The sequence below is a fragment of the Cervus canadensis genome, chromosome 24, assembly GCF_019320065.1.
Source record: "Cervus canadensis isolate Bull #8, Minnesota chromosome 24, ASM1932006v1, whole genome shotgun sequence".
In the NCBI taxonomy this organism is placed as follows: domain Eukaryota; kingdom Metazoa; phylum Chordata; class Mammalia; order Artiodactyla; family Cervidae; genus Cervus; species Cervus canadensis.
In genome coordinates, this window is record NC_057409.1 from 14748704 (window position 1) to 14775772 (window position 27069).

The 27069-nt window shown below is 46.2% G+C and overlaps 1 protein-coding gene and 1 non-coding gene across 3 annotated transcripts; both read right to left on the bottom strand.

The window, feature by feature from the left end:
* Positions 1-435: 435 nt before the first annotated feature.
* Positions 436-508, bottom strand: TRNAG-CCC. Its single transcript has one exon. It is a non-coding gene; the product is annotated as a tRNA-Gly (tRNA).
* A 4038-nt stretch (positions 509-4546) lies between these two features.
* On the bottom strand, positions 4547-24688 carry AK2 (adenylate kinase 2). Of its 2 annotated transcripts, none has more exons than XR_006265152.1 (7): positions 24510-24688; positions 15953-16078; positions 13560-13670; positions 13336-13430; positions 8769-8841; positions 6056-7597; positions 4547-5425 (listed from the first exon to the last, which is right to left on the bottom strand). XR_006265152.1 is itself a non-coding variant. In XM_043445231.1 (7 exons), exons 1-7 carry the CDS (start codon positions 24606-24608, stop codon positions 5421-5423), a joined length of 705 nt encoding a protein of 234 aa, XP_043301166.1. In that variant the 5' UTR covers positions 24609-24687; the 3' UTR covers positions 4547-5420. The 2 variants fall into 2 exon arrangements, 1 of the variants encoding a protein (XP_043301166.1); XM_043445231.1 differs by having other exon boundaries at positions 7402-7597; positions 24510-24687.
* Between the last annotated feature and the right edge of the window lie 2381 nt (positions 24689-27069).

The following is a 27069-nucleotide window of genomic DNA, read 5'->3' on the forward strand; positions in this document are numbered from 1 at the left end:
CACAAGGGAGCTACAGTCAGTGCCAAGATCTAACGACAGGTCATCTTCGCCACCCCCAACCCAGGCCCACAACCACTAGGCACATGACTGAACGCTGAGCTACAGTAAAACAGGGCTTCTCCCTCTTCTGAGGGACTGCTGGGTCCCACAGCAAAGGATCACCCAATTCACGGTCAAAGCACCCATGAGGAGAGCCTGGGGGAAGCAGGAAGAAGGGTGGCCTGTGGTTGACCTTTAGTGGTCCCTCAAGCCTACATGTACATGCCTCTGTGCTCTTCTGTGTTCTTGACATTACTTTTACAAAAAACAATATTTATTATTTATTTGGCTGTGCCGGGTCTTAGTTGCAGTATGCAGAATCTTTGATATTCATCTTGGCATGTGGGATCTTTAGCTGTGGCATACAAACTCTTAGTTGCGGCACGTGGAATCTAGTTCCCTGACCAGGGATCGAACCTGGGTCCCCTGCACTGGGAGTGCAGTGTCTTAGCTACTGGACCACCAGGGAAATCCCTCGACATTCCTCTTGAGCTGAAAACCTTCTCTTCCCTATGCTTGGTTTCAAGCATATTTCTAACCAGTTGCAGATTCCCCAAGAATTCTAGAGGCTCACTAGGTAAAAGCTGCCAGTAAGTGCCAGTGGCCTCCATACCTCCCCTTGAGCCATGACCCTTGCCTGGAATGCCCATCCTCCCTCCATGGACCCACATCGACTCACCTCCTCCATGAAGCTACCCATTTCTCTGTAGTCTGACTTCCTGCACCACATAATTAGCACTTTTTCCACATCCCATTTCTTTTCCAAAACAGACTCAAGGCAGTTTACAACACACATTGGGGCACAGAACACTAAAATTATAAAAGCAGAGTTTGGGTGAGGTGGGGTAAGAATCTCACTAAGAAACCATGGCAGAGGAAAGCATAGCAAGTGAACATTAGGGGAGCTTTCTTACAGCAGGTAAAAAGGAAACAGTAGAAAATGAAGCATTCCTTATCTAATTGAAGAGTGCAGAGCAGCTAAATAGGAAGCAAAAGGATCTCCTAGCTCCAAGCTCAGAGAGGTTTGTCCCCAAAGTCTTTATCTAAGGGACCCCATACAGAGTAATTATTTGCTATGCAGCAATGTTACCCTCAAAGTGCAGATCTATTTAGCCTGAGTTACCAGCATAGGGTGGGGGGCCTAAGTCTTGTCTTGCCCTTGCTGACACCTCTCTTTCCCCTCCTCTCTGCTCTCTGCTTGGGGGCACCTCATTCAAACTGGGTACCTGGAAGGGGCCTTCTGTGAGGGCAGCTCACCATCACAGTGCCCTGGATGACTCCAAACACACAGCTGCCACATTCCCAAGACATCAGCAGGGCAATGCTCCCTCTGGGGTGTGGGAGCCATGAGACGTGTGAAGCTGCAGCCTGAGAGGAAAGACTGTGAGGCAGAGCCTCCTGTTGCCACCCTTCCCAGAAGCAGGGGTTATTCCAAGAGCTTTGCAAATCCAACACATCGGTGCCTTCATGCCCAAACAAGGAAGCAAGAAAGAAAAACAACAGAGAAAACTACTTTACCCTGAGGTGGCACTCCTGACCCAGGCCCTTCACTGGGACAGAGCAAACCTACTCAGGTTTCTTCTCTGTTCATCCAGGCTTCTCTGCATCACAGGTGCCTTCAGAATCTGTCTTCCAGAAAAATGTCAAAGCAATTGGCACAATGGTGTGCGTGGAGTCACAGACCAGGCTTAGCCATTCATAGGTATATGAGCCTCAAAATGCATACATATAAGATGAGATAGTGACTATCACTATCTCACTTACTTCCACATGGTTATTGAGAAGACTGAGATAATATATGCAGGACCTACCAAACAGTAAGCATGAAATATGTTAATCTATTATTAATTATGAATATACAAAAATACAGAATTCTACATACAATTTCAGGCGTCCATAGACTTCTAGATCTTCAGGTTAAGAATTCTTACAAATTAAATGTCCATCAACGGATGACTAGATAAAGAGGATGTGGTACACATACATAATGGAATACGACTCAGACATAATAAGAATGAAATAACACCATTTGCAGCAACATGGATGCAACTACAGATCATCATACTAAGTAAAGCAGGAAAGAGAAAGACAAGTACCTTATGATATCATTTATGTGTGGAATCTAAAACATGGCACAAATGAAGCTATCTAATAAAACAGAAACAGACACACAGACATAGAGATCAGACTTGTGGTTGCCAAGAGGGGGAGAGGGTGGGGGAGGGAAGGACTGGGAGTTTGGGATTAGCAGATGTAAACTATTATATATAGGATGGATGAACAACAAGGTGTTACTCGATAGTACACAGAATTATCCAATCTCCTGGGATAAACCGTAACAGAAAAGAATATTAAAAAGAGAATGTACATGTATATATAATATAAAACTGAGCCATTTTGTTGTATAACAGAGATTGGCACAACATTGTAAATCAACTACACTTTAATTTAAAAAAAGAAAAAAACAAAAGAATCTTTAGCCTAGCTTGGTTCCCAACTCAGGAAGACGACAGCTCTTGCCCACACCCACATTTTCACTCTGAGCTCCATCAGCACACACCAAGCACCTGCTGCATACCCACGCAAATGTCTTGGTCACCAGTGTCGTCAGCACATCTGAGGGGTGGGGATTATTCCCATTCAACGGATAAGGTGCAATGATTTGCTGGAAGGCTGGTAGTGGAGGAGCTGCTGCTGAAACCTGTCATCTCTGACTCATGTAGCTTCTTCCTGAGAAAAGGCTGGTTAGGCTTCTGGAGGACCGAGCCTGCTCTTCACCCCACTCCATCCTGTCTGCGACATTTCGTGCACATGAGATCCTAAGCACATACTTTGGGTCCTCAGACTGTCAACGATATCCCCCAAACTGGCTCTGGCGGTGTGGGGCGTCCACAAGAAAGAACCCATCTGGACGGGCCCTTTCTGCTGCAGTGGCAGCAAGCCACTGGATCAGTTCAGCAGCAAGTTGTCAGAGACTGTGTGTGAGTCCCGACTGCTTCTTACGGCGCCCTCCGGAGTGTGACCACTGCCGAGGCCTGGTCTCCTCCCCCATGAGAGAAGACAGCGCCAACCAGCTAGGGCGCTTTGCGGGGGCTGGGGAGAGGTCAAGCAAGGTCGTGGGTGTGGGGCTGCTGCAGAGTACCTGATGTGTCAGCCTTCCAGAAGCGGTGGGGACTCTTCATCCAATCTTGGTTTCCAGAGAAGAGGCCAAGCCCAAAGGCGTGAGCGAGCAAAAGCTCACCTGGTCTTCTTCCAGTTTATCCTTTCCACCCATACCACGTATGCTCCCAGGCTGTTCTGACAAAGATTTCCCCCAGTTTGTTGCATGATGATCAAGGGAACGGAAGAAAATTTTCATGGGACATTTAAATACTTAGGGAATGAAAAGATCAGTGCAAATAAATCACCTGAGAATGACCTTGCAGAGGTGGGGGATGTGGTAGAGCAGAAGAGGGAGCAGGAGTTCGGACACCAGAAACAGGCCTGCCTCTCTCCAGAGCAAGAACGCCTGCCTGGAGAAGGATGGTGCTTCCAGGTCAGCTCCAGCTGCTTTCAGGAACAGCAGTCACTTCTCAGAAACCCCAGTGCAAAGACAGCCCTTTCAAAGAGCACGAGAGCTTCAGTTTGGACAAATGATTTAAGCTCCTTTTTGCAGGGGAAGAAATGGATTTACAAAGAAGCAACCAAGGGTATTAAAGAGGCAGCTGAAAAGGCAGCCAAAAATCTGGCTTAGGGATTAGAAGCACTGGCTTTCTAGGCTGCGGACAACTGTTTGCTTAACAATCACCCACCCTGGCAGGAAGCAGGTTATTTTTCTATGTATCCTTGGATTCTGCTAGCATTTATCCAGTGTCTATTCCATGCCAGGTACCAAGTAGAAACCTTCTTATAAACTTCATTTACTAGCAAATGAGTCTGAGAAGGTAGTATCACTAGCCTCTTGTTAAAAAATATTTATCAACTTTGGCTGCACTGGGTTTTTGTTGCTGCCCGTAGGCTTTCTTCAGTGGCGGAGAGCACGGGTTACTCTCTAGTTATGTTGCACTGGCTTCTCACTGCAGTGGCTTCTCTTGTCGTGGAGCACAGGCTCAGAAGCTGTGGTACATGGGTCTAGGTGCCCCGCGGCATGTGGGATCTTCCCAGACCCGGGATCGAACCAGCGTCCCCTGCATTGGCAGGTAGAGTCTTAACCACTGGACCACCACTAGTCTCTTTTTCACACGAGGAAACAGGAGCAGAGTAAATGATTGGCTGGGATTTGATGTACATCTCTGAACCCCAAGCACAGCACTGTCTCCTCTGGCCCAAGCGCCCTCGTCCTAGGGCTCAAGAAAATCCTGCAGATGAGCTGAAGGCCAAGAGGGAGCAGACTCTTCTTATGAACACACACTTGGACCTTCCTGCCTTCTCACGACTTGTAGTGACCCCAAAGGGCTTCCAAGTCAGATCCAGAATTCAGCGTCAATTTACTAGCCCACATCTCCTTAAAAAATGCCACAACAGGGGATACAAACTTTTCACACACTTTATTTAGGGGCCAAACAAGGCAGCATTTGGACAGTTAAGAAAGGCACCTCATTGAAAATAATACATCACAGTGTTGTAGAGTGATCCCGGTCATAGGATTTGAGGATGGAGAGGGCAGTCTTTGGATAATGTTGCTTAGGACACTTGCTCATTCATTAAAAAGAGTCCTTTCACATAATGTGAATGGAGGAAGGCAAGAGTGCCGGACTGTGGCGTATGCTGGGTGGCTGCCAAGGTCTCACCCATGAGGGCAGGTAAGCTGGTAAATCAGCGGTGAGTATGGAAGGGAGGGACACCAGCCTGCCCCATGACTCCAGTAAGCCGGATTTGTTGAGATGCTGCCCCCAGGAACACACTCCATGTCTCTTTCACGTGTGGAGATGACGTTCTGATTTCATGGTATGGGTAACCAGGATTAGTAATCAACTCCCGCCCTGTTCCAAGCTATGGGGCAGACAGGACAATAGTGTGATTTCCTGCATTCCTGGGCTGGCATGAGGTTCTGATAAAAGCTGAGGTCTCTGGGCACTGAGACCTGTCCAGTTGTCACCAGTCCAAAGTAAATGAAAACATGATTCCTTAGAAATAACACTGCATCTCCTTGGTTCTATTTATACCCTCGATTCAAGTGTTTTAAAAAATTAATTTTTCCCTTTGCTTATACTTTTAAGAGTCCTACTCCATGTAAAAGAAATTGCATCACGGCAGCACAGCTCCTCTCCCCCTCTTGGGCCCTTGCCGCTCCTCCCTCCCCATCCTTACCCTGACCGCCCCTCCCTCTGCCCAGCACCTAAGAGCAGGGATCATGCCGTGGGGTGATGAGTACTGGTGCAGTCTCGCCTGGCCTTCTGTTACTAGGCTGAAATAAAGAGAAGACAAGAGAAAACAAAATGGGTGTTTAAAAACCAAGCAAACATCAGAGAAGGTTGGCATGCACACCCCAGCAACCAAATGCATTAAACACTGGACATTTCTCTGCCAGGTGAAAGCTCTCATGCCTGCTGAGGTTAAGTTCTGGAATTAAGCGAAGCAAAAATTGAATTCTACCCACCCCCCAAAAAACATATGCACCCCCGACGACCTGCCCTTTCCCACTGGCAGCCCCAATAACACAAGTATGTGTGTGCACGTGTGAATGCACATGGATGGATGACAAATATTTGAGCAAGGATCATGCACACTCTATCAGCAATCATTCAAGGACCTCAACTTTGAGGCCAAGTGCCTGCCACTGTCCCCAGTCGAAGGGGAGTCAACTCTAAGATTCATGAGGTCACCTCACCCAGAGAAGCAGCCCAGATCCCGGCAGACACAGCAGACAGTTTTGATTTCACTCCCCTTCCTAGTCCATTCTCAGAAGTCATGTGCTTCCCAGAAACATCCCATGCCAGACTGGGTTTCCGTTAAGCATGGGTGGAGTTAGCTTCCAGCCAGGGAAACCAGGCAGAGCAGAGCCAGCAGACACAGAGGGACACAGATGGCCACGTACCGCAGCCAGTTTCCAGGCGGACAGAGGACAAGCCCTCTGGTGGTCCCATAGACAGCAGGAGAGCTCAGGTCAGGTGGGGGCTGGGCACTTCCGAGGCCACTGCACTGAGTCAGCAGAGTACCCTGGGCAGGTGGCATTATTTACTGGACCTGTCACTGACTTTTTAAGGGTTTTTCCAGAGCCTGCTGTTTTTGTGGTCCCTCATAGCAGTCTATTAATTCCTCTGTTTGCCACAGATCAAACCAGAGACCAAAAGGCACAGCGTGGACCTCAGGAAATGCCTAAGAGCCGGGAGCTGAGGTTAGGAAGAAAAGTTGGTTACTGCCATAGGTGATCTTATTTTGGGGGTGGTCCTTTCTTGGGGAGACTGTGGCCACCACCGTCATGACATAAGGGGTGAAGGACTGGATATGGAAGGGAGAGGGTTGAGTTCAAAAGGGATATATCTGATTTCATATCCTGCAGAGACTGGGCTTGAATAAATTCTAATCAACATGATCCCCAAATCACCATTTTGTTCACACTTGGAAACAGAGCAAACATTAAAAATAAAGACAAATAAATCTATCCTGCTGTTTTTGGGGAAGTGGACTGGCTGCTCTCAGATGCCCAGCCTGGATGTTCAGAAGATAGTCTGAATTCAAGAGGACCTTTCACCTGGTTTAATTCTTTGGCATCAATTTAGTATTCAACCCAGGAACCAAATGATTCCTACTTTACAGAACCATGGTGCAGATCACAAAAATAATTCAACTTGGCCAGGCTCTTTCTATGGTGATATCCTCTCCCAGTAATTTCTGGAATCTATAAAGTAAGTGCCTTTTCATTCCTGTTTAGGGGGGAAAAATTAATGATCCCTTTCCACACACTGACCCGCTGACTTTTCATTATGGGTGAGAAAACAAGTGGAATTTCTGGCCAACAGCCTGCCATCAGGAACTGTAGCCCTGCCTGACTGCACGTGATCCAGGACTTCTAATTAGCTGGTGGAGATGGAAAAATACCCGGTAACTTGTCTGGCTGGTTAGTTTATTTTGGTTGAAAATAAGGAGTACGGCTAAAGAAGTAAACAGTCTCTCCTATAACTTAGGAAGTGTGAGACTGTACATATACTGACACACGTATGCACGCACACACACACACAGATGAGATGAGACTTGCACACACGCCAAAGGTACATGAAGCAAGTGCTTTTTTAATCAATACATCAAATGATATTCTTGCTGGCCTGAGGAAGCTTCTCTCTGCCTACTCTGCCATTCCCACCCACTTGTTCAACAGGGAAAGTAAGAAGAAAGAAATTCCTTTTTGGACCCGACATTAAATAAACACAACCAAGTCTTTACATGTGGCTTTGGAGAAGGCTGCTAGGATGCTTGCAAACACGATGTCAGGGGTCTGCGATGCATCGATGGCAGAGTGGATCCCCCGTTTACTGTAGTACTCCACCAGTGGGGTGGTTTGAGTGTGGTAGGCCTCCAGACGGATTTTCAAGGCCTTCTCATTATCATCTGATCGGCGGATCAAGGGTTCCCCAGTGATCTGAGAACAAGAAGAGGGCAATGAAAGGCTGGGACTCGGCAAGGTCTCCTAATCCAAGGCCAGATGCAGATCTGAGATGCTGTCTGATCCCAAAGTCCATCACAGGGAAAGACAGACAATCTAGACCTCCTTCAATAGAGAACTATGAAGACCTTCACTATTCCCAGTGAGCTGGTCCCAGGAGCAGACCACCTGGTCCAGAGAAATTGGGGAGCCTGAAACAGCAACTGTGAGAACAGGGCTGAGTGAGGCGATGGGCAATGTCTTTCTCTCATAGCTGGTGCTCAGGCTGTTCAGCTTCCAGGACAAACACTTCGAGGGTCAGAAACAAGAAAGACAGAGGCCCCTGAGACCAGGAGCATACATCAAAATCAGGGCTGCAGTAGCAATTACAATCTTAACTGCCTCAGTTTTTTTTACCAGGCCATCAACGTTCTAAAAGTGGCAAGTGAGGGAGGGGATGCTGAGTGACAGCATTGCAACTCTGAAATGTGACAAAGCTGACAGATGGCTTTGAAACCTGTAGGACCTGATGAACTTGCTCATTTGACAAAGGTTAAGTCCAGGAAATTCGTTCTGTTGTGGCCTGCATGTTCTGAAACAGATGAAATGAATTATTTATGGCAAATATTATAGCGACTATGTATGAGACTCTCCCTTTTACATCTGCAAACAATCGAAGACTGTCATAGGAACTTGGCAGTGTTAACCTGGCCAAGTTCTTCTGGAATCTGTAGGGCACAGTAGAGTCATTAGGGAGACAGGATATTCTTCTGAAGCGGGGCTGGTCAACAAACCTCTCTTCAGTCCTGTCCTCCCAACCCTGGCTTTAATTCGGGCTTCCAAGCAGCCTTCTCCTAATTAGTTCACCATTGAGGTTCCCATGATGCCAGGAAGGGGCTGCTCTGGACAAAACAGGTACAAACTGGGTAACATCAAGTAGCTGGCACGGGTGGCTACCTCAAGGTCAAGCAATAAATCACCTGGAGGGACCTCTAAAGATGAGCCACAGTCCATGTGATTTATGTGACAGTGATACTTTTCATAGTTTAGTGATGCTGGTAGGAATAGAGGGAAGATGGGAAGAACAAAAGGAAGAAAAAAAGAAGAAAAAGTGAAGTAAGAAAGAAGAAGGAAAGAAAAGGACATTTTCCATCCTGAATTTACATACATCATCTTTCATGGGTTCCTTTGGGGGGTTGAACTCATCGTGGTACGAGCGGCCACTCTGGGGGTGAATCAGTCTGCAAGACAGCAAATGAACATCAATCAGGCTGCTGGAACTCCAGGGGTCTCCAAGACCACAGGCACAGACAGAGAAGCTGGATGCAACGCCTTTAATCCAGCACAGAAACCAGTTATAGGCATCCCTTGCTTAGGAAAATAACTGGGCTTATATCAGAGTGAGTATCTTTTCTCTTCTGACCCAACATTAAAATAAGTGTCTGGCTGGCTGGCGGCTGGCATGACAGCCTGTGGGCTGTGTGTCCCATAGGTCTCACACAGCCACCCATGTATTCACCTGTTCATTCAACAAGTGCTGACTAACTGCCTAGTCCAGTTCAGGTCTTGAGCTGAATCCAGGGGCTACAGAGAAGTGAGTCAAGATCCCTGGTCACAAACAGCACTTAATGTAGAGAGGGAGACAAACGTGGAAATAAGTAACTACAATAGATGTGGTAATCCTTTAACAGAGACTTGGATAACCTGCCATGGTGGACAGAGGACAGAGAGACTACCCTTATTTTCTAACCTACTTTGGGTAAAAAACAAGAAAGGCGCTATATGAAAAGCATGTGCTATGGACGCAGATGCCACCAGACAATACCGCACACCTCTGTGACCACAGAGAGCCCAGCCATTAGAGGGCAATACTCAAGGTGTCAAGAAAACTGACACATTAAGTCACAGAACAAAGAGCCTAAGAAGCAGCTTTTATCTGGCACAGGATATGTACGTAGCAGCTGCCTCTCTGCTTGTCCCCTTAAGCAATAAGCCCATGCCCATGGCTGGCAGTGGCCACACCACAGGAGCCCCGAAATCTAAGAAGGGAAGGAGGCAGGCCAAATGCTGCTCTGCAGCTGGGGCCCTCTCGAGTTTCCGTGGTCTCCCAATTCTTTGCCAACCAAGATCTGCCTGTTTAACTTATGGCGGCTCTCCTCATGAAGTCTGTTAGACCAGAGCTTCCCAACATTTTCTACCTCTTGGCAGGCACAGAAAGTACTCAGCGTGCTTGCTCTGGTGGAAGAGAGGGTCAGTATTTCAGCACATCAGTTGGGAAAGTTTGGGTCAGACTTCTGAAGCCACACAGATTTGCAAAATGCAGCACTGTGTTTTCCTAACAGCATACTTTTGCGGGCCAAGGGGTCCATTTATAGAATAATGTGGTCGGGGACGAGTGATTGCAATCACACAGCCCAAGGTTGAGCCTTTCTTTACTTGAGTTGCTGGAGGGGTTCCTCTGGTGCATTCACTCGAAATGACGCCCACTGGGAGACCCAGAGAGAGGAAGAGCAGGAGCTGGGGCTCGGCTACAGCTTTCTCTTTAGGAAGGGTTGGGGGCACGAGATGGGGACCATGTTTCTTTTTTCTGGCCGAACATCGAAGCATGTGGGATCTTAATTCCTCAACCAGGATCCAAACCCATGCCCCCAAGCATGAAGTCCTAACCACTGGACCAGCAGGGAAGTCCCTGGACCATGTTTCATCACCTTCTGCATAGCACAGGGCATATAGCAGCCAGGCTGCAACAAACACAACTCTCTCCTCTCCATGTCTCTACATCAGCTCTTGCTCACTCTCAGATTCCCTCAGCCTTCTAGTTATGTATAAACACACTGCTCCTTCTCCACCCCCAAATATCATTTTAAGAAGAATGCAAGACTCATTCCCTAGAAGGGAAAAGAAACCAATCTCCAAGTTCTTAAAATGGGACTGGTCTCAAGGACCAACCAAAACAGCTCTTAGAGCCACTGAGCCTGGCCTGGAGGTGAAGATGTTGGGGGGCCAGGCTGGGATGCTACAGCCTTGGCTGTGATACTTCAGACACCTGTGTTCTCATCCAGAGAATGGCAATGGCATAAGACATAAGAAACCAATGAAACCAGAGAGCCAACACCGAACAGGTTAAAACAAAACCCACCAGCCATACTTATGGCAAGGAATAAAATAATCGCCCATAAAATTATTAGAAGTGAGGCCTGAGCCAATTCAGAAGACATTTACAGTGGGGTCCTTATCGTGTCAGATAAGATCCATATTAAACTGGTTAGTTCCTGACTCTTTTTCTGGCAACCATCAGCACAGTGGACGATGAGGCAGAAAGCAGGCTTTTGGTGCTAGTTCTGCCACTGACATACATACAAATGGACTTGGAAAAGCACTTTCACACAGTCTGACCTGTTGTTTCCTCCTGTGTGAGGAAAGCACTCACTTCCAAACCAGGAGACTCAGCCTTCCCTCTTTCGCCCTCTACAATTCTGTAGTTTGTTCTCAGAATCTCTCAGTTCCCCACCAGCCAACTTCAGCCTCATCACTCCACAGGTGGATCACACGAGGCTCCTTGGTGGGGTCCTTGTCTGTTTCTTCTTTCCCTCAATGGAGCCTGTATACCAGGACCAAGCCAATATTCTTACAGTGCTGTACTGGCCGCAGCACCTAGTGGCTTAAGAACATTCCATGACTCCTGACTCAGGCAGGTCTACCCTCTCTGCTCCTTGGCAGACCTTGCACCTTCCCAACCTCACTCATTCTACCACCCAGCCTGCCAGGCCATTTCTCCAGCTCTGGACATTCTTGCCTCTACTTCCTTCTGGGAAAGCCTCAAGAAAATCCTCTCTATCCAGGAAGGTCAAGTCTCACTTTATGTCTCTCTCATAGCCAACCTTCCCTCTCTGCCCGCAGGCTCTCTTACTGAACCCCTACTGCACTAAACAGCCCAGGTTTCACGTAGGGTTTGGGGATACTCTGAGGTCAGAGATGGGCACTGGTATATCCTCTCTTGGTCCCTTGCTCCCAGAGCTGTGCTGTGAACAAAGCAGGCACTTAGGAAGCTGGGCCAATCAGATCAAACGTCCCTTGTGTCATCTAGCTCTGTTAACATTTACTTTGCAATGTCTGGGACCCCAGCCCTGGTGATGTCCCTTCCTATCAACCCTACTGCTTCTTGGACTGTATCAACTTTGCCTACTCTGTGCCAGTGCAAAGAAACAAAAAATCTGCACTGAAGGAGCCTATGTGATAGCTGGAAATATGAAACCTGGACATTTGAAAAGGAAATTAAATACAAGGTGCATTCCCCTGTATCTAACACCGCCTTCCAGAACACCTCTAACACTTATTCTGCTGCCTCTCTCCTTAAAGACACAAACTGCAGACACATGGGGAAAAATGTTCAACTTTTATAAATGTATAGAAGTATACATTTATACTTTATAAATGTATAAAAGTAGTACATTTATAATAAAAAAAGTCCCCCTTAATTATATAACTTACATGTACTACAATGGTCAGAGCATCAGTTTGACAGTAGACAACTAGAAGAAACACAAGTATACAACAACTAGGGAATAATAAAGTAAATGATGGTTCATCTACTGTGAAATAACATGCAGCAATGAAAAATAATGGTCACAGGAGTCTGGTTCAAGATGGAAAGCTGACCACCTTCCTGAGATTCCATTAAAATGACTAAAGCGGGACTTCCCTGGTGGTCCAGTGGTTAAAACTTTGCCTTCCAATGCAAGGGGCATGGTTTCCACCCCTGGCCGGGGAGCTAAGATTCCACATGCTTTGTGGCCAAAATCCAAATCATAAAACAGAAACAATATTGTAACAAATTCAATAAAAGACTTTAAAAATGGTCCACATTTAAAAAAAAGAAAAAAAAAAAACCTTTAGAAATAAAGTGTACTATTGGTACAGTAATAGACAAATAGATGAATTTTCTAAAAAGTAAATAAAATGACTAAGGGATAAAAATTAGCTACGGTCTATAATCAAGATAAGAACAGGAGGGTCTATTAGTAGTTGGAAGCTTCCCAGGTATCTCTGGAAGGCAGCACAAGGCAGATGTAGAGTGATGGTGAAAGGGTTAAGAGCAATGGCACTCTTTAAGAGCCACTTGTCAGAAGCAGAAGCGTTTCTGTGTTCAATGTTAACTCCCATAGAGAAGTCAGCACTTTAAAACAAAACACACAAATAAATTAGTGTTTTTTGCTAAGCTGGCTGTACCATGAACAAAATTTTCTTCAATTTTTTAAACTCTGTGAAGATGGTCCTACTATTTTTATAACAAATAAAAAGCCTACAGCAAGGTGTGGTAACTCCAACTGAAATCAAACTTAAAAAGCACTAAAATGCAGATACACATGTAAGGAATTTAGTATTTCTTAAGCACCCATGTGAGCAAAGTTCTGAACTATGCACAACATGCTATCTACCATGCACAATGGTTCCTTGAAGCAGGTACTATTAACCCCATGCAACATAAGGATACAGCCTTAGAGAGGTTAAGAAACTTGCCTAGGGTCAGAGTTAAGAGGTGACAGGACTGAGCTGCTGCTGGACTTCGGATCCCTTGCTCTTCTTTCCACATCCCCATCCCATGTCACCAAATAAGATCAATCCACGTGGAAATGGCACTAAGCTTCGTGGCTGGGATTAGGCCAGAGCAGTTCCTGTGGTCTGCCAAAGCTCTGAGGAAGCATGAAAAGAAGGGACCTTCAGGGGACAAATACCTTCCTGTGATTCTCCGGATGAGCAGAGAGTCTGGGATGCTGAACTCAATCACAGAATCAAGCTTCTCTTTCCTCTTCTCCATGAGGTCATCAAGCTGTAAAAAGAGCATGTGGCCCACCTAAGCTACCAGAGCTTGATAAGACCCATTTTCCTCAAAGGAATAAAGAGATGAAGGGCCAGGATTTGCTTTCCTGCCTTGGTGATAAAAAACCAAGTCACTCACCATTTCTGCCTGCCTCACAGTCCGAGGGAAGCCATCTAGAAGAAAACCATTTTTGCATGGAGGGGTCTCCAAATTCTTTTCAATGAGCTCCACAACCATTTCATCGCTCACCTGGAAGTCAAGAACAAAACAGTTGTTGGGGTTATATCCATTAAGTAGGTGGCATCAGCCCAACTCCAGGGTTACAAGTCTGTGTCTGTATAGCCTGATTACTAAACAGGTTCTTGATCCCAAAGCAGCAAAAATCAGAGCACCTATGGAGTGGCTCCCTTTGGAAGATTCAGTTTCATGATTATTTCTGTAGTTGCCACACATGCACTCTCTTCCCTTGAGACTCTCCTGTGTCCCAGTAATCTGGGAGAGGAAAGAGGATTCCAGGGCCTGTCACCCCACCCAGAGACCTTCAAGTCTTAGGTCCCAAAGGCCTCTCTGGCTATTCGTCAGAGTCCTAACCATCAGATAACAGCTTCTCAGCAAATAGCTGTCCTCTAGACACAAGATAGTGAGGGTATACGGCTGAAAGACCACCTGAGGAAGGCTCCAGGAGAGAATGAGGGTTGACCAAAATGTCAAAAGGCACCAACTTAACCTGTTTCACAATTTTGATTAGGCTAACAATAAAGTGACCCAGGCCACCTTGGACATGAAGCAACAGAGTTTACTGACCTGACAAGACTGGGTCAGAACCAAGGAGCCAGCCCAACACCCTCTGAGCCTCTCTGAAAACCCTAGTAAAGATCCTCTCTGGCTTTCAAAAACTGGTTTTCCTCCTGGGTTATCACTGGAAGAAAAGGTCCCTGCCAGTGCTAAAGTGAAGGCTGCCCATTTTGGCAGCTAATGCTCTTATCTCCTGGGACCAGCTGTGAACTTGGGGACAAAGTATAAGCTCTGCGACTAAGTGAAGGCTAGAGATAAGTAATCTCATTGTCACATCCCATTTTTTTCTCAGTACAGGATCTTCTATCAAGGTCCAAAGTCCAAAATACTGAGCTCTCAGCAGTGACTGACAGCCTCACTAACATGAAGGGAAAGCTAGAAATAAAGGGGCAGTAGGCGCATCAGCAGAGCTACCCCAGCTCCAAAATCTCAAAGCCTGGCAGGAAGTAACTCAGCCCAGCATGTGCCCTAACCAACATACTAAGATGTGTAAAGACCAGAGGCCCAAGCACAAAATGATTCTTCCCAAGACCAAGTCCCAGAAAAACTCAGTTACGATTAAGCTCTGGCACCCGGATGGTGCTAGTGGTAAAGAATCTGCCTGCCAATGCAGGAGACATAAGAGACGGGGGTTCGATCCTGGGATTGGGAAGATTCCCTGGAGGAGGGGATGGCAATCGACTCCAGTATTCTTGCCTGGAGAACTCCATGGACAGAGGAGTCTGGCAGGCTACAGTCCATATGGTCGCACAGAGTCAGATACTACTGAAGCAACTTAGCACACACACTAACCAAAAACGATCTAGTGGATAACAAATTGTACTTCTCCTATCAGATCAACTGGACTAAAAACAAGAGAAAATGCTATTATAGTCTCCAAATAAGGATACTTTTGTTAACTGCCAAGCAACCCCTCTGTTAAGAGACACAAAAGACAGTCACAAAAGTAAGTAAAAGCACTCTGTGCCTTTTTGAGTCCTCTCTTGAAGGACCCTTGAGTTCTGGTCTAGGGATGTCAGTTTTGTTTCTGGCCCTAAAAACTAGGCGTATATTGCAAAATACGCCAGCACAAAGGAACTTCAAGATTACTGTGAATAAAATCAGTGCCATAAATTCAGAATGAACCAAGGAGACTTGCTAACATAAAAGTTCATATAATCTTCCAGTTTGTTAAAACACCCCACAGCACAGGGCTGCCTGACAGAACTTTCTACAATGATTAAAATGTTCTATCTCGGGGCTTCCCTGGTGGCTCAGTGATCTGCCTGACAATGTAGAAGACAGGTTCGATCCCTGATCTGGGAGGATCCCATATGCCGTGGGGCAACTAAGCCCATGTGCCCCAACTACTGAGCCTGTGCTCTAGAGCCTGGGAGCCACAGCTACCGAGCCCACAGTGCCACAACTACTGCGGAGCTCACGCTCCACAAGAGAAACCACCGCAATGAGAAGCCTGCACACTGCAACCAGAGAGCCGCTCCCACTCGCCACAACTAGAGAAACACCTGTGCAGCAATGACGATGCAACATACCCGAAAATAAATAAATAAAATTATAAATAGTAAAAAGTTCTATATCTGTGCTGGATAGCAAAAACCTGAAATGTGGCAAGTGAAACTGAGAAAGTTAACTTTAAATTAAAATGAATTTCAATAGCTACATGTGGCTGGTGGTCACCCTGGCAGGGCAGACCTGGGCTGAGGAAGATCAACATTCATTGGTCCCACCAAACCTACCAGCTTCCCGGCATCCATAGTTGCTTTCAGCTTCTTTCCCAGCTCTGAGCCAGAAGCCACCATGGCCCTCAGCATGTCTCCAGTAGCCAAATGGCAGACACAGAAGTTTTCAGCCAATTTGGGTGCCTGTGGAGGGGAAGACAAAACACAGGATACGGTTAACAGCACAGGCCTTGGAGTTTGACTGCCTGGGTATGAATCTGACCCTGCCACTTATTGGCTGTGTGCACAAAAGCCAATTTCCTTACCTGTAACAGGGATAAAACTACCTTACATTATATTCTAACCTATGATTATAGGGTTGCAGTAAGAATTACATGAGATAATATATGGAAGGCACTTGCAACAGTGCACCTAGCACAGGAAATCGCCATAAATATCAGCTATTATCACTGCTTTCACTAGACACACTAGTGACACATAAGCCTCAGCTCCCCATTATGAAGGGAATAGAAACAGCAATACCAACACTTCACACAGTTGCCCTGAAGTTTAAATGAGTTCACGTATATAAAGCACTTGGCACAATGCCTGGCATGTAGTATGTTGAATGAGTGTTTGCCAAAGGAATGGATGTGTGGATGTCAAGTACTGTGGTCACTAGTGTGGGAGGCAACTGGAGCCAGATGCAGAAGTTTCTCCCTGGCAGACGCGGTCTTCCCCTTCCCTGTCACTAGGTAGCTGCATTACCTGGGCCAAATCACTTAACCTCTCGAGAGGCAGAGTTTTCTAATCTGTTTAAAATGAAAGCACAAAGGGCTCCATCTCAAAAGGTAGCAGTGAGCATCAGATGAGCTATATATGAAGACCACCTAACAAGCAGTGGGGCTTCCCAAGCGGGTAAAGAACCCACCTGCCAATGCAAGAGACATAAGAGATGTGAGTTTGATCCCTGGGTCAGGAAGATCCCCGGAAGAAGAAACGGCAACCCACTCCAGCATTTTTGCCTGGAGAATCCCACGGGCAGAGGACCCTGGCAGACTCCATTCCATAGGATCGTGGAATCAGACACGACTGAAGCGACTTAGAACAGCAGAGCACCTGGCGAAGTAAGCTCTTAGTAGGTTTAGTAGGCAGGATAGCCTTTTGGTTAAGAGCACGGGCTGGAGAGTCAGACTGACTGGGTTTCATACACCAGGTCCGCCAAGATTGGATATGTGACTTGAGAAAAACTCTATCACTTTTCTAAATTTTAAATTTCCTCTAGGTAAAATGGAGATGGTACTATCATCTCCTGTATCACTGGATTGATGAGATTATGAAGAATCACTGTAAGTGCTCAGGAAGCATCAACTGTTACTGTGACCCCTGCCTTAATTCCATATTCATTCATACGCCTCTTCTAAGAACCTTGCTGGGAGCCAGTGAAACAGATAAATAGGAGACACAGACTCTGTCCCCTATGAGAGCTCACAGTTCAGTAGACTATACAACTGAGTGAATACCAGAAGAGGACGAGACCCTGGACAGTTCCACACTGGTTTTGCAGAGGCAAAAAAGAACGTAGAATTCAAAAGGAACAGAATCAGTTCAAAAGCCTAACACTTACCTTTCTGGTTCAACTGTTTTAGAAAATAAGTAGGGTGGGGACCTTATTCAAACCAGTTTGTTAGGAGTTTTCTTAGGTGCACACGATAAAAGCTAAATAGACAGGGTTCAGTGCAACAAGTGCTGGTTTGAGTCACGGACTGATTCAGCTCAAGCAAAGAACTTCCGAGCAAAACAGAATCCAGGTGAGGTGTTAAAAACAGCACTTTAGAAAAGCAATGAAGGTCAGGCCCCTCTGGCAATGGAAAGTCTCTGGTTCTTTGGGCTGGCACAGCAGCCACAAAATCAGAAGGCTGTGCTTTTCTGGCGATCTTTCTTCTTGGTTGTTGAAATTAACTTGGGTGGAAAATTTGGAGGTCACGCCTTTTCCAAGGGAGAGACCAACCAAAACACCAGCGAAGCGCTGTCAGCACAGAACCTTACCATCCTATTTTTATCACCCCAAATCACAGGACACTTTTGTTCTGTTCCAGGTGACTGGCCTCTGCAGCTCTGTGGAACAACACTCCCAGAGGGAAGGGGTGGCATGGAGCAAGACTAACGCCTTCATTTTTTGCTGGATGCACAGGAATCATCGTGGTGGGCTGCAAAGAGCATGAACTGAGGAGTCAGACAGATCTGCATATGAACCTGGCAGCCCCCAAAAGCTGTATGACCTTCGGCTAGTTACTTAACTTCTCAGAATCTGTTTCCTCACCAGTTAAATGGGGGACAATGTCTACTTCACAGGGCTGTTGTGAGGATAAAATGAAATAAAGTACCCAAAACATCAGACACACTGTGTGTGTGTGTGCTCACTCAGTTGTGTCTGACTCTATGTGACCCCCCAGGCAGATTCTTAACCACTGCGCCACCTGGGAAGCCTCAGACACTGTTAAGCATTCAGTAATTAGAAGACCGCCTTCATGGTCTTTATTTTTTACACTATTCTTTAATTGCAAACTATAGAAGCAGCCTGATGAAATGGCTGTTATTATATTCCCCTGACTTCACACTTATACTTTAAAGCAACGCTTTTTCTACTCCAAACCACCTAAGGATGCTGCTGAAATACAGATTCTAGTTCAGTAGGGTGGGGCCTGAGCATCTGATTTTAAACGTGCCTCAGGATTGGCTATGCTGCTGACCCTTGGGCCATACTCTGCTGCGGCTGAGGCCCTGAGCCACAGGTCTCACTAGCCACGGGCCACTATCGAGCCCAAGAAACAGGCACCTCACCTGTGTGAGAAACCTGTGGTTTGGGAAGGTGTGGGTCAGAAAGGCTCCAACTGTTAGCACGGGAGGCAGCATGGTGGGGCGAGGGCTCTCCAACTTCAGTGTATCACAATCATCTAGGGCACGTGCTAAAAATACAAAGCCAGGCCCATCCTTAAAGTGTATGATTGAGTGGCTTTCAGACCTGTTATGGGGACTTGGTAAGATTATATATACACAAAAGAATTCAGCACAGTGCCCGGCATTTAGGGAAATAAAGGGAAACTGATAGTCAAGATTTGATTTAATCATGATCACTTGTCTTCTCAGGGGCTTCCCAGGTGGCTCAGTGGTAAAGCATCTACCCGCTAATGCAGGAGACGTAAGAAACATGGGTTTGATCCCTGGGTTGGGAAGATCCCATAAAGGAAATGACAACCCCTCCAGTATTCTTGCCTGGAAAATTCCATGGACAGAGGAGTCTGGTGAGCTACAGTCCATGGGGTCGCAAAGAGTCGGACTGAGTGACTGAGCACACACACTTGTTTTCTCACCTCAACATCGTCTGTGCAGTCTTTCCCACTTTCACCTCCAGTGCTTCTGCGCATGCAGCTGCAATCATCTAAAATACTGCTGGACACGCCACCCACCCCCCAAAACACACACACATTCAGAAGCCTCAACGTTCCCCCAGGACGAGGGAGAAGTTCTAATAGCTCAGTAACATGCTCCATGTCCTTCCCAACCAACTTCCTTTATCTCCCAAGCTACTCAAATTGGCCTCCACAAGCCCCCTACCTGGATGCCCTGCACCACTGCTAATAGCTGCTCTGTTTGGTTTCCAAATACATAAGCATCTCCATGGACCTCAGCTCAAGCTCCTCTCTATGCAGGAATACCCTCTCCCTTCCCCTTACTGGTCCAAGTCCTACCCTCCCCCTTCTAGAGTCAACTTCTGAGCATCTCTCCCCAACCAAAAGCCTCCCCAACTATCCTTTCTTCCTCCGAGAAGGAATCATCAGCTAACGGGGTGTTTGCAAGATGCCAAACAATTTTTCCATGCATTGCTTTACAGTATGTATAATACATAACTGGAGAAGGAAATGGCAACCCACTCCAGTATTCTTGCCTGGGAAATCCTATGGACAGAGGAGCCTGGCAGGCTACTGTCCATGGGGGTGCAAAGAGTCAGACATGACTTAGCAACTAAACCACATAATACATAACAAATACAGGAGGTAGTTAACTATTTTTATCTGCATTTTACAAATGAAATTCAGAGGCTAAGTTGCTCCAAATCGCAAAGTTAGCAACGGCAGACCTGGTAACTGGTCTCAAGGCTGTCAAGCCCTAGCTCTTATCCATGACACTAAATAGCCTTCTTTACCCTGCAGCTCTAGCAAGGAACTTACCTAACAAAACATGCCACCACCACCCCCAAAGCCTTAGTGCCGTCCTTGGGAAAGGTATGTATGTGTGTGTGTGTGGAAGGGAGTACAAGGAGGCCTTCTTGATATGGGTACAAGCTACACAAGTATGTTCACATGTGAAAATTCATCAAGCTGCCCTCTTAAGATGTCTGCACCTTTCTCTATGTGTATTATACTTTTAAAAGCACAAAAACCTGTGTTTGAATTTCAGCTCTGCCTTTTAACTGACCATGTAACCTCAGGCTAGTGATTCTTTGAGACTATTTCCTCATCTATAAATTGGTGTATCAGTGGGTACGTAGAAGAAAGAATGGAACATTCTTCACTGGAAGGGTAGGAGGAAGAACAGAAGATTCTCAACAAATCACAAGTGAAAGTGGCTCGGTCGTGTCCAACTCTTTGTGACCCCATGGACTATACAGTCCATGGAATTCTCCAGGCCAGAATACTGGAGTGGGTAGCCTATCCCTTCTCCAGTAGATCTTTCTGACCCAGGAATCGAACTGGGGTCTCCTGCATTGCAGGCGGATTCTTTACCAACTGAGCTATCAGGGAAGCCCTCAACAAATCATAGTCCTTGTTCTAACCCTGAACTATCTGAGCAGTTGTCAGTCACTCATCAGTACTTCCCCTGTGGTACTCTGCAGTAGTAAGTACTGCTTGCATCTGTGTTCGTTTCTGCTCCTATACCTAGACTGCAAGCAACAACAGGATGTTAATGCTGTTCAAGAAATCAGTCACAAGTTCAAATCCTATCTTTGATACTTTACCTATGTCCTAGGGCAAGATACAGACTGGGCCTCAGTTTATTAGTAAAAAGGCAAAGATAACAACAGGACTGTCCTCCAAGGGCTGAAAGATTAAATTAGATGACATTAAATCTGGATTAAAAGGATTAAATCTCTGGCTGGGAAGGTGTGGGGGAGATGGGGGGGATATGGGGGGGTCTGTCACAGAACCCAGGAAAGGGTGACTATTTTGCAATACTACACCCTCTTGAAGGCTATCCTGCAGCTCTAGCAAGGAACATGCCTAAGAAAACATGCACAGGATAGGAGACAAATCTAACCCAGGGCAGCAGAAAGAGCAGGAGCTCCAGAGTCATTTCAGAAGCAAGAGCAGCCAATTACTTGCCCTGTAACCCAGAGAACAAGCTCTTTGGACTTTAGTTTCTCTAGCTGTAAAAGGGGGAATAAGAACGTGGGTCTCACTGAGTTTGCTTCTGCACTGTGTTAGCGCACAGACGTAACTGACCAATCCTGATCTGCAAGATGGCAGCTGACAGCCCACACGTGCTGGCCGTGAAGAACCGGTGTCAGCTGGACACATGGAAGAAACTATGAGAGGGCTTGGCAGAGGAAAACAGGAAACACGTCCGTGCTCTTGGCCACACCCTAGGAACATCCAACCCCAAAAGGGAGACAGGGAAATAAGGTTATTTAAACAAAATAACAAACCCATGTGGTCCAGATATTTTAGACATCATTATGCTGATGCAAAAGCAGGCAGTTTAAAAATGTTTAACTATTTTAGTTAAAACTAAGTTTTAAAAGGAAACAATTATTTCAGTCATGCCAACATTAAATACCTAAGACACTGAGTTTATAGAGGTGTAAAAGGAAGCACCAGTGGGAAGAAAAAAACTACTGAGTAGGCACTAAGTACTAATCCAAGGTACAGGACAACCTGTAAACTGAAAGAGACTTGAGGGTCTTCCCTGGTGGTCCAGCAGGTAAGACTCCAAGCTCTCTATGCAGGGGGCCGGGGTTCGACCCTCAGTCAGGGAACAAGATCCCACATGGCGCAACTAAAGATGCTGCATGTGGCCACTAAAACCCAGTGCAGTCAAATAAATACATAAACACTTAAAATACTCATAAAATAGACTTGAAATGCAAATAGAAACATAAACATTTACTCCTACTATTTATTTTTTATGGGACATTATGTTTTTCCACAAAAAAAAGAATGTCTTTTAGAGATACACACTGAAATATTTACAAATGAAATGTTACAATATCTGGGAGCTTCTTTAAAATCATTTGTGAAGGGAGACTGGATGGGGAAGGAATGGCCACCAGCTGATGGTAGCTGGGCCTGGATAATATGTACCTGGGAGCTCATTACACCATCCTGTCGTCTTTTGTGTATTCAAACTCTTTATAATTAAAAGCTGGGGTGTGTCTGCAGGCTACAAGCTGCTGCAGGCTGCCACTCTGCAACCTCTGATTTATGAAGTTTTAACTCCTTAAAACTACAACTGCCAGTATCCCTATGGTTCCGAATACCTTAAGAAAGGTGTACAGAGGTTAAGCAACTTGTGTAAATTTTACCCTTTCAAGTCCCAGCTAAAATCACATCTCCCTGACTTCCATAAGGCCTTCTCTGACCAACTCTCATCATATATACACCCTTATAAGTCAGCTCATAGGTAGAATTTCCCCCAAAACTTCCTGAGTACATCACCCTTTACACTGAGATACAACTGAGTTGGGGGTTGAGGGAGTGTATTATCAATTAAGATGAACGAGTCTACAATTAGTGAACACCTACTATGCACCAGGTTGTCATCTAGGTGTGCTTTACAGACATATAATTTTCCAGTATCCCTGTCAAATTTTGGTCTAGAGGGACAAGGACTTTCTCTGTCTTGTTTACTGTTCTACCTCCAATGTCTGGTGCTCAAGAAATGCTGAATGCGTAAGTATTATCTTCATTTTTCAGCTGGCAGCAGTGAGGCCTAAGTTACAAGTTTGTTAAACTGTCAAGCCCTTGCCTCAGCACTGAGACGGGCTGTCCATTTCATAACCACTGAAATTATTAACTTCAATATGAACTATGAAAAAAAATCAATGCATTTGAGTTACCTTGTTTATTTTGGTCACTCACAGCAAAAGTCCATAGAGTTTGGGATTAAACATACCTAGCTGCAGGTTACCTAATAACTGAGGGTGGCAGCAACAGGAAAGAGGAACCTTCGGTGTGAAAGGACAAGGGGATTAGGTAACAGTCAGCCTCAAAGGGCAAACTGGCTCTGGCTACAGAGAGAAAAAGGAAAAGTGGTCTTTCTTGACTGAGTGCATGCATGCTCAGTTATGTTCAACTCTTTGTAATCCTATGGACTGCAGCCCACCAGGTCCTCTGTCCATGGGGTTTTTCAGGCAAGAATACTGGAGTGGGTTGCCATCTCCTTCTCCACGGGATCATCCCCATCCAGGGATCAAACCCAAATCTCCTGCACTGGCAGGCATATTCTCTACCATTGAGCTATTTCAGAAGCCCTTCTTGACCTAGTAGCCAGAGCTGAAAAGCAAAGTCACAGGAATGAACTGAATCCTCCCAGACTCCCCTTCTCTGCATCATCCATATCTAGTAACTTCATCAAGTGCCAAGAAATGTGCTGGGTGTTGCAAGAGTTCCAAGAAAGAGTAAGACAAATTGTTTGCCCAGACTTTGCAATCTTTGCAAGGACTAGGAATAGAAAAGGGGGCACAGAGCAGCATCCAGAACCCCATTTCCTTAGGAGCTCAGATTTTCAGGAATTCTCTCTTTAGACCCTAATATCCAGCAAAATCCTGAGGTCTGGAAGGGGTGGGGGCAATTCCAGGAGGATAATAATCCAATCTATGGGCTTCCAAATCCTGAGATCATAAATCTCATTCCTGACCTATGGGCCCATTATGTCCCAGGTGCCAAGAGAGGCCTCAGTCAGCAGAAAGTGACCTCACTCCAATCACGCAGAGCCTTGAGGTTTCAGGCTCCTTGAGGTCAATTTTACTAACTTGGGAAAGTCATCTGACCTTTCCAAGCCTGTTTTCTTACCTGTACATTGAGGTACCCTCTCATCCACCTAACTTGGCTCAAACAGGTCATACCTCACTTCTCTAAGTAGTTCTCCTTATCAGCACAGGACAGCTAGCGCTTTCCCCCACGTCCGGGAGATGCTCCTCCGCCTTCAGGTATTAGTCAATACCAGAAACGTACCCCTACCGGGTGCGTAACCCTGGAACGTAATCCACTGTCAAATCGCACCGAGTCTAGGGTCCCTGTCTCCAACTCGGGTTCCGATCTACATGCCTCAGCCCAGGGCTCACCCTTACCCTTCAAATCTTCTCAGCTTCTAAACCCTAAAGGAAACTACTCAGTCCTTAGATCCCCTAACACAGCACCTCAGGCCTGGGACACTCAAGAACTCTAACTCAGACTCCCTCGACCTCCAACTTGGACCCTCCCCAAAACACCTGCCAGAACTCCAGACGCCAGCCAGGGAACCCCGAGTCCAGGCCTCAGCCTGCGCGGCCTGAGTCTGGGGCGAACCGGAACTTCGGCCGCCCTGACCTTGGAGTTCCAAGGGCTCCACCGACAAGCCCGGCTCAGCAGCTCACCTGGGTACCCTTGCCGGCTCCGGGCGGCCCTAAGAGCACGGCTCGGATGCCTTTAGGAGACTCTGGGACCGGTTCGGGCGCGGGCACGTTGGGAGCCATGGCCGCCAAAAGCTCTCACTGCTCAACTCGCCCGCACACCTCTCAGGTCCAGAGCCTCCAGGCCAGCGCGCCACGCACGCCACGCACGCCTCGCTCGCCGCTCACACTGGTCCGTCGCCACGTCCATCAGTCTGCTCCGCCCGCCCCTGAGCTCGACGGAAACTTCAGCTTACCAACCACGCAGCCAGACTGGGGAAAGCTGCTTTTGATTGGGCAGAATCGATGAGGGAGTAGGAAGGGGCGGGCCACCATGTACGAAGGGGCGGGGCTCGCGGCGGGTGTGCGGAGTGGGCGGGAAAACGTGAAGCAAGCCTACAGGCCGGCCTCGGGGTTCTAGGTAGGCTTTTGACAGATAATGGCATGGGCAACCCGAGTGAAGTCCTATAAAATTGCTCGTGGGAGAACAAATGAGTGAAATCAGTTTTAAGAGACAGATTGGCTAATATGTATCAAATATCCTTTGGTCTAGCAATTCTACTTCCAGGAAATCCAAGGACATAATCTAGGATATACGTAAAGACTTGTTTAACAAAGATATTAATTACAGCACTTACAACAGTCCCCAAACCTGAAACACATAAAAACAACAACAAAGGCAATATCTTAAATGTTCAACAATAAGCTTAGTTAAATAAATAGCAAAAGGTTTGTATACTGAAACCCCCTCACCCAGTTCTATATTTAATCACGTGGAAAAATGGATACAAAATTGCAGTTACAACAAGATCACAGTTTTGTTTGATAGTTACAAGTGATGATCTTTACAGAGTGTGATTAATGGAGCAGTCTTCCCTTTTCTGTGCATTTTTATATTTTCAAAAAGGTCTGTAATGAATTCTGTAATAAGCAGGAAAAGGGAGTTTTTCTCAAAAGACGTGTCCTTCTCTTGGACAGCTTTATGGTGTGTGAAAGTTTCATCCACACCCTCCAGGAAGCAACCCCTGAGGTCCTGGCAAGATCAGCCCCAAGGGCCTCTTTGGACCTTTAGTCCAGAGTGTGATCATGAAGCAATTTTGTTTCTCCACAGACTTATGGCAACTCATTTCCTTTTTTTCCCCCTTTTTCTGTTTTTCCCCCTAGCCTCACCAAGTGGCATGCAGGATCTCAGTTCCTCAACCTGGAATTGAACCCGTGGCCCCTGCAGTGAAAGGGCAGAGTTTTAACCACTGAACTGCTAAGAAAGTCCCACAACTAATTTTCTACATCCTGGAAATGAATTTCCTATCTCTTCAGCTTGGTTTCTTCTATTTTACCTCACAAAAGAAGTTGACATTCATTCCTCATGCCTACACTTGTCTTCTGAGGTTCCTGACCTTAGAGAATGCAGTGATGATTATGCCATTTAAAAACCAAACATTTAATTGGCTGCACAGGTATTAGTTGAGGCGTTTCGGCATGTGGGATCTTTTGTTGCAGCATGCAAACTCTTAGTTGCAGCATATGGGATCTAGTTTCTTGACCAGGGATTGAACCTGGGCCCCCTGATTTGGGAACACAGTGTTTTAGCCACTGGACCACCAAGAAAGTCCTATTATGCCCATTTTTCAGGAACATGTGCAGTGACCAGCCCAAAGCCATACAGTAGTGGAGTCACAATTGACCCTGAGAATCGCAAGCTGGTGCCCCAGGGAGCACAAGCTTCATGAAGGTGAGAGTGGAAACCTCTAGTTGCCTCAAAGTCATTTCAAGAAGATCAGAGTTTATAGAGGTCTGATGAGCTCAGGGCACTAGAACAAGAAGAAATAACAGCAGCCTTTCCCTTCTACCATCAACCCCTACAATGATTCTAGCCAGGGATGGAGCCCCCAGAAAGGAAAACAGCTAAGATTACACAGAAACACACAAAATGTCAGGGTTATTCATTCAGGTTTTTAAAATGTCCTAGTCTTTGGGCATACTAAGGATCATAAAGGGAATATTGACAGCTCAGGGGAAGGAGAGAGTACCTCATTCTTCTTTCACTCAACTATTAAATTTTAGTAATAGCTGCTATCATCTACATATTATTGAGTACTGTGTGCCAAATTGCATGCCAGCACTGTGCTCAAAACTTTATATCCATTGTCTCAATTAATTCTTACAACAGACTATACATGCGGTCACTGCTTTATTATGTGCAGTTTTTAAACTAGAGGAAACAAAGGCACAGAAAGGTTAGATCATCTGACTGGCCGGTACCCAGTCCTGCCAGGTGAAAAGACAGTCTCTGGAGATGTGAGACGCACAGCACAGCTGGGTTCCAGCCAGAGGAATCATGGAGGTTTCTGCAAGAGGGATCTTGAAGATTACTGAGGATTTGGCTTTGGGGTGGGGTACCTTTCAGGCTGAAAGAACATTTGGAGCAAACCACCTGAAGTGAAAGAGAGTCAGGGGTGCCAGGGGGTTTATTCAGTGGGTTTTTGGGAATCAGGAATTTTCTTAGGTCATGATCAGATTGACATTTTATAAAGATCACTTGCAG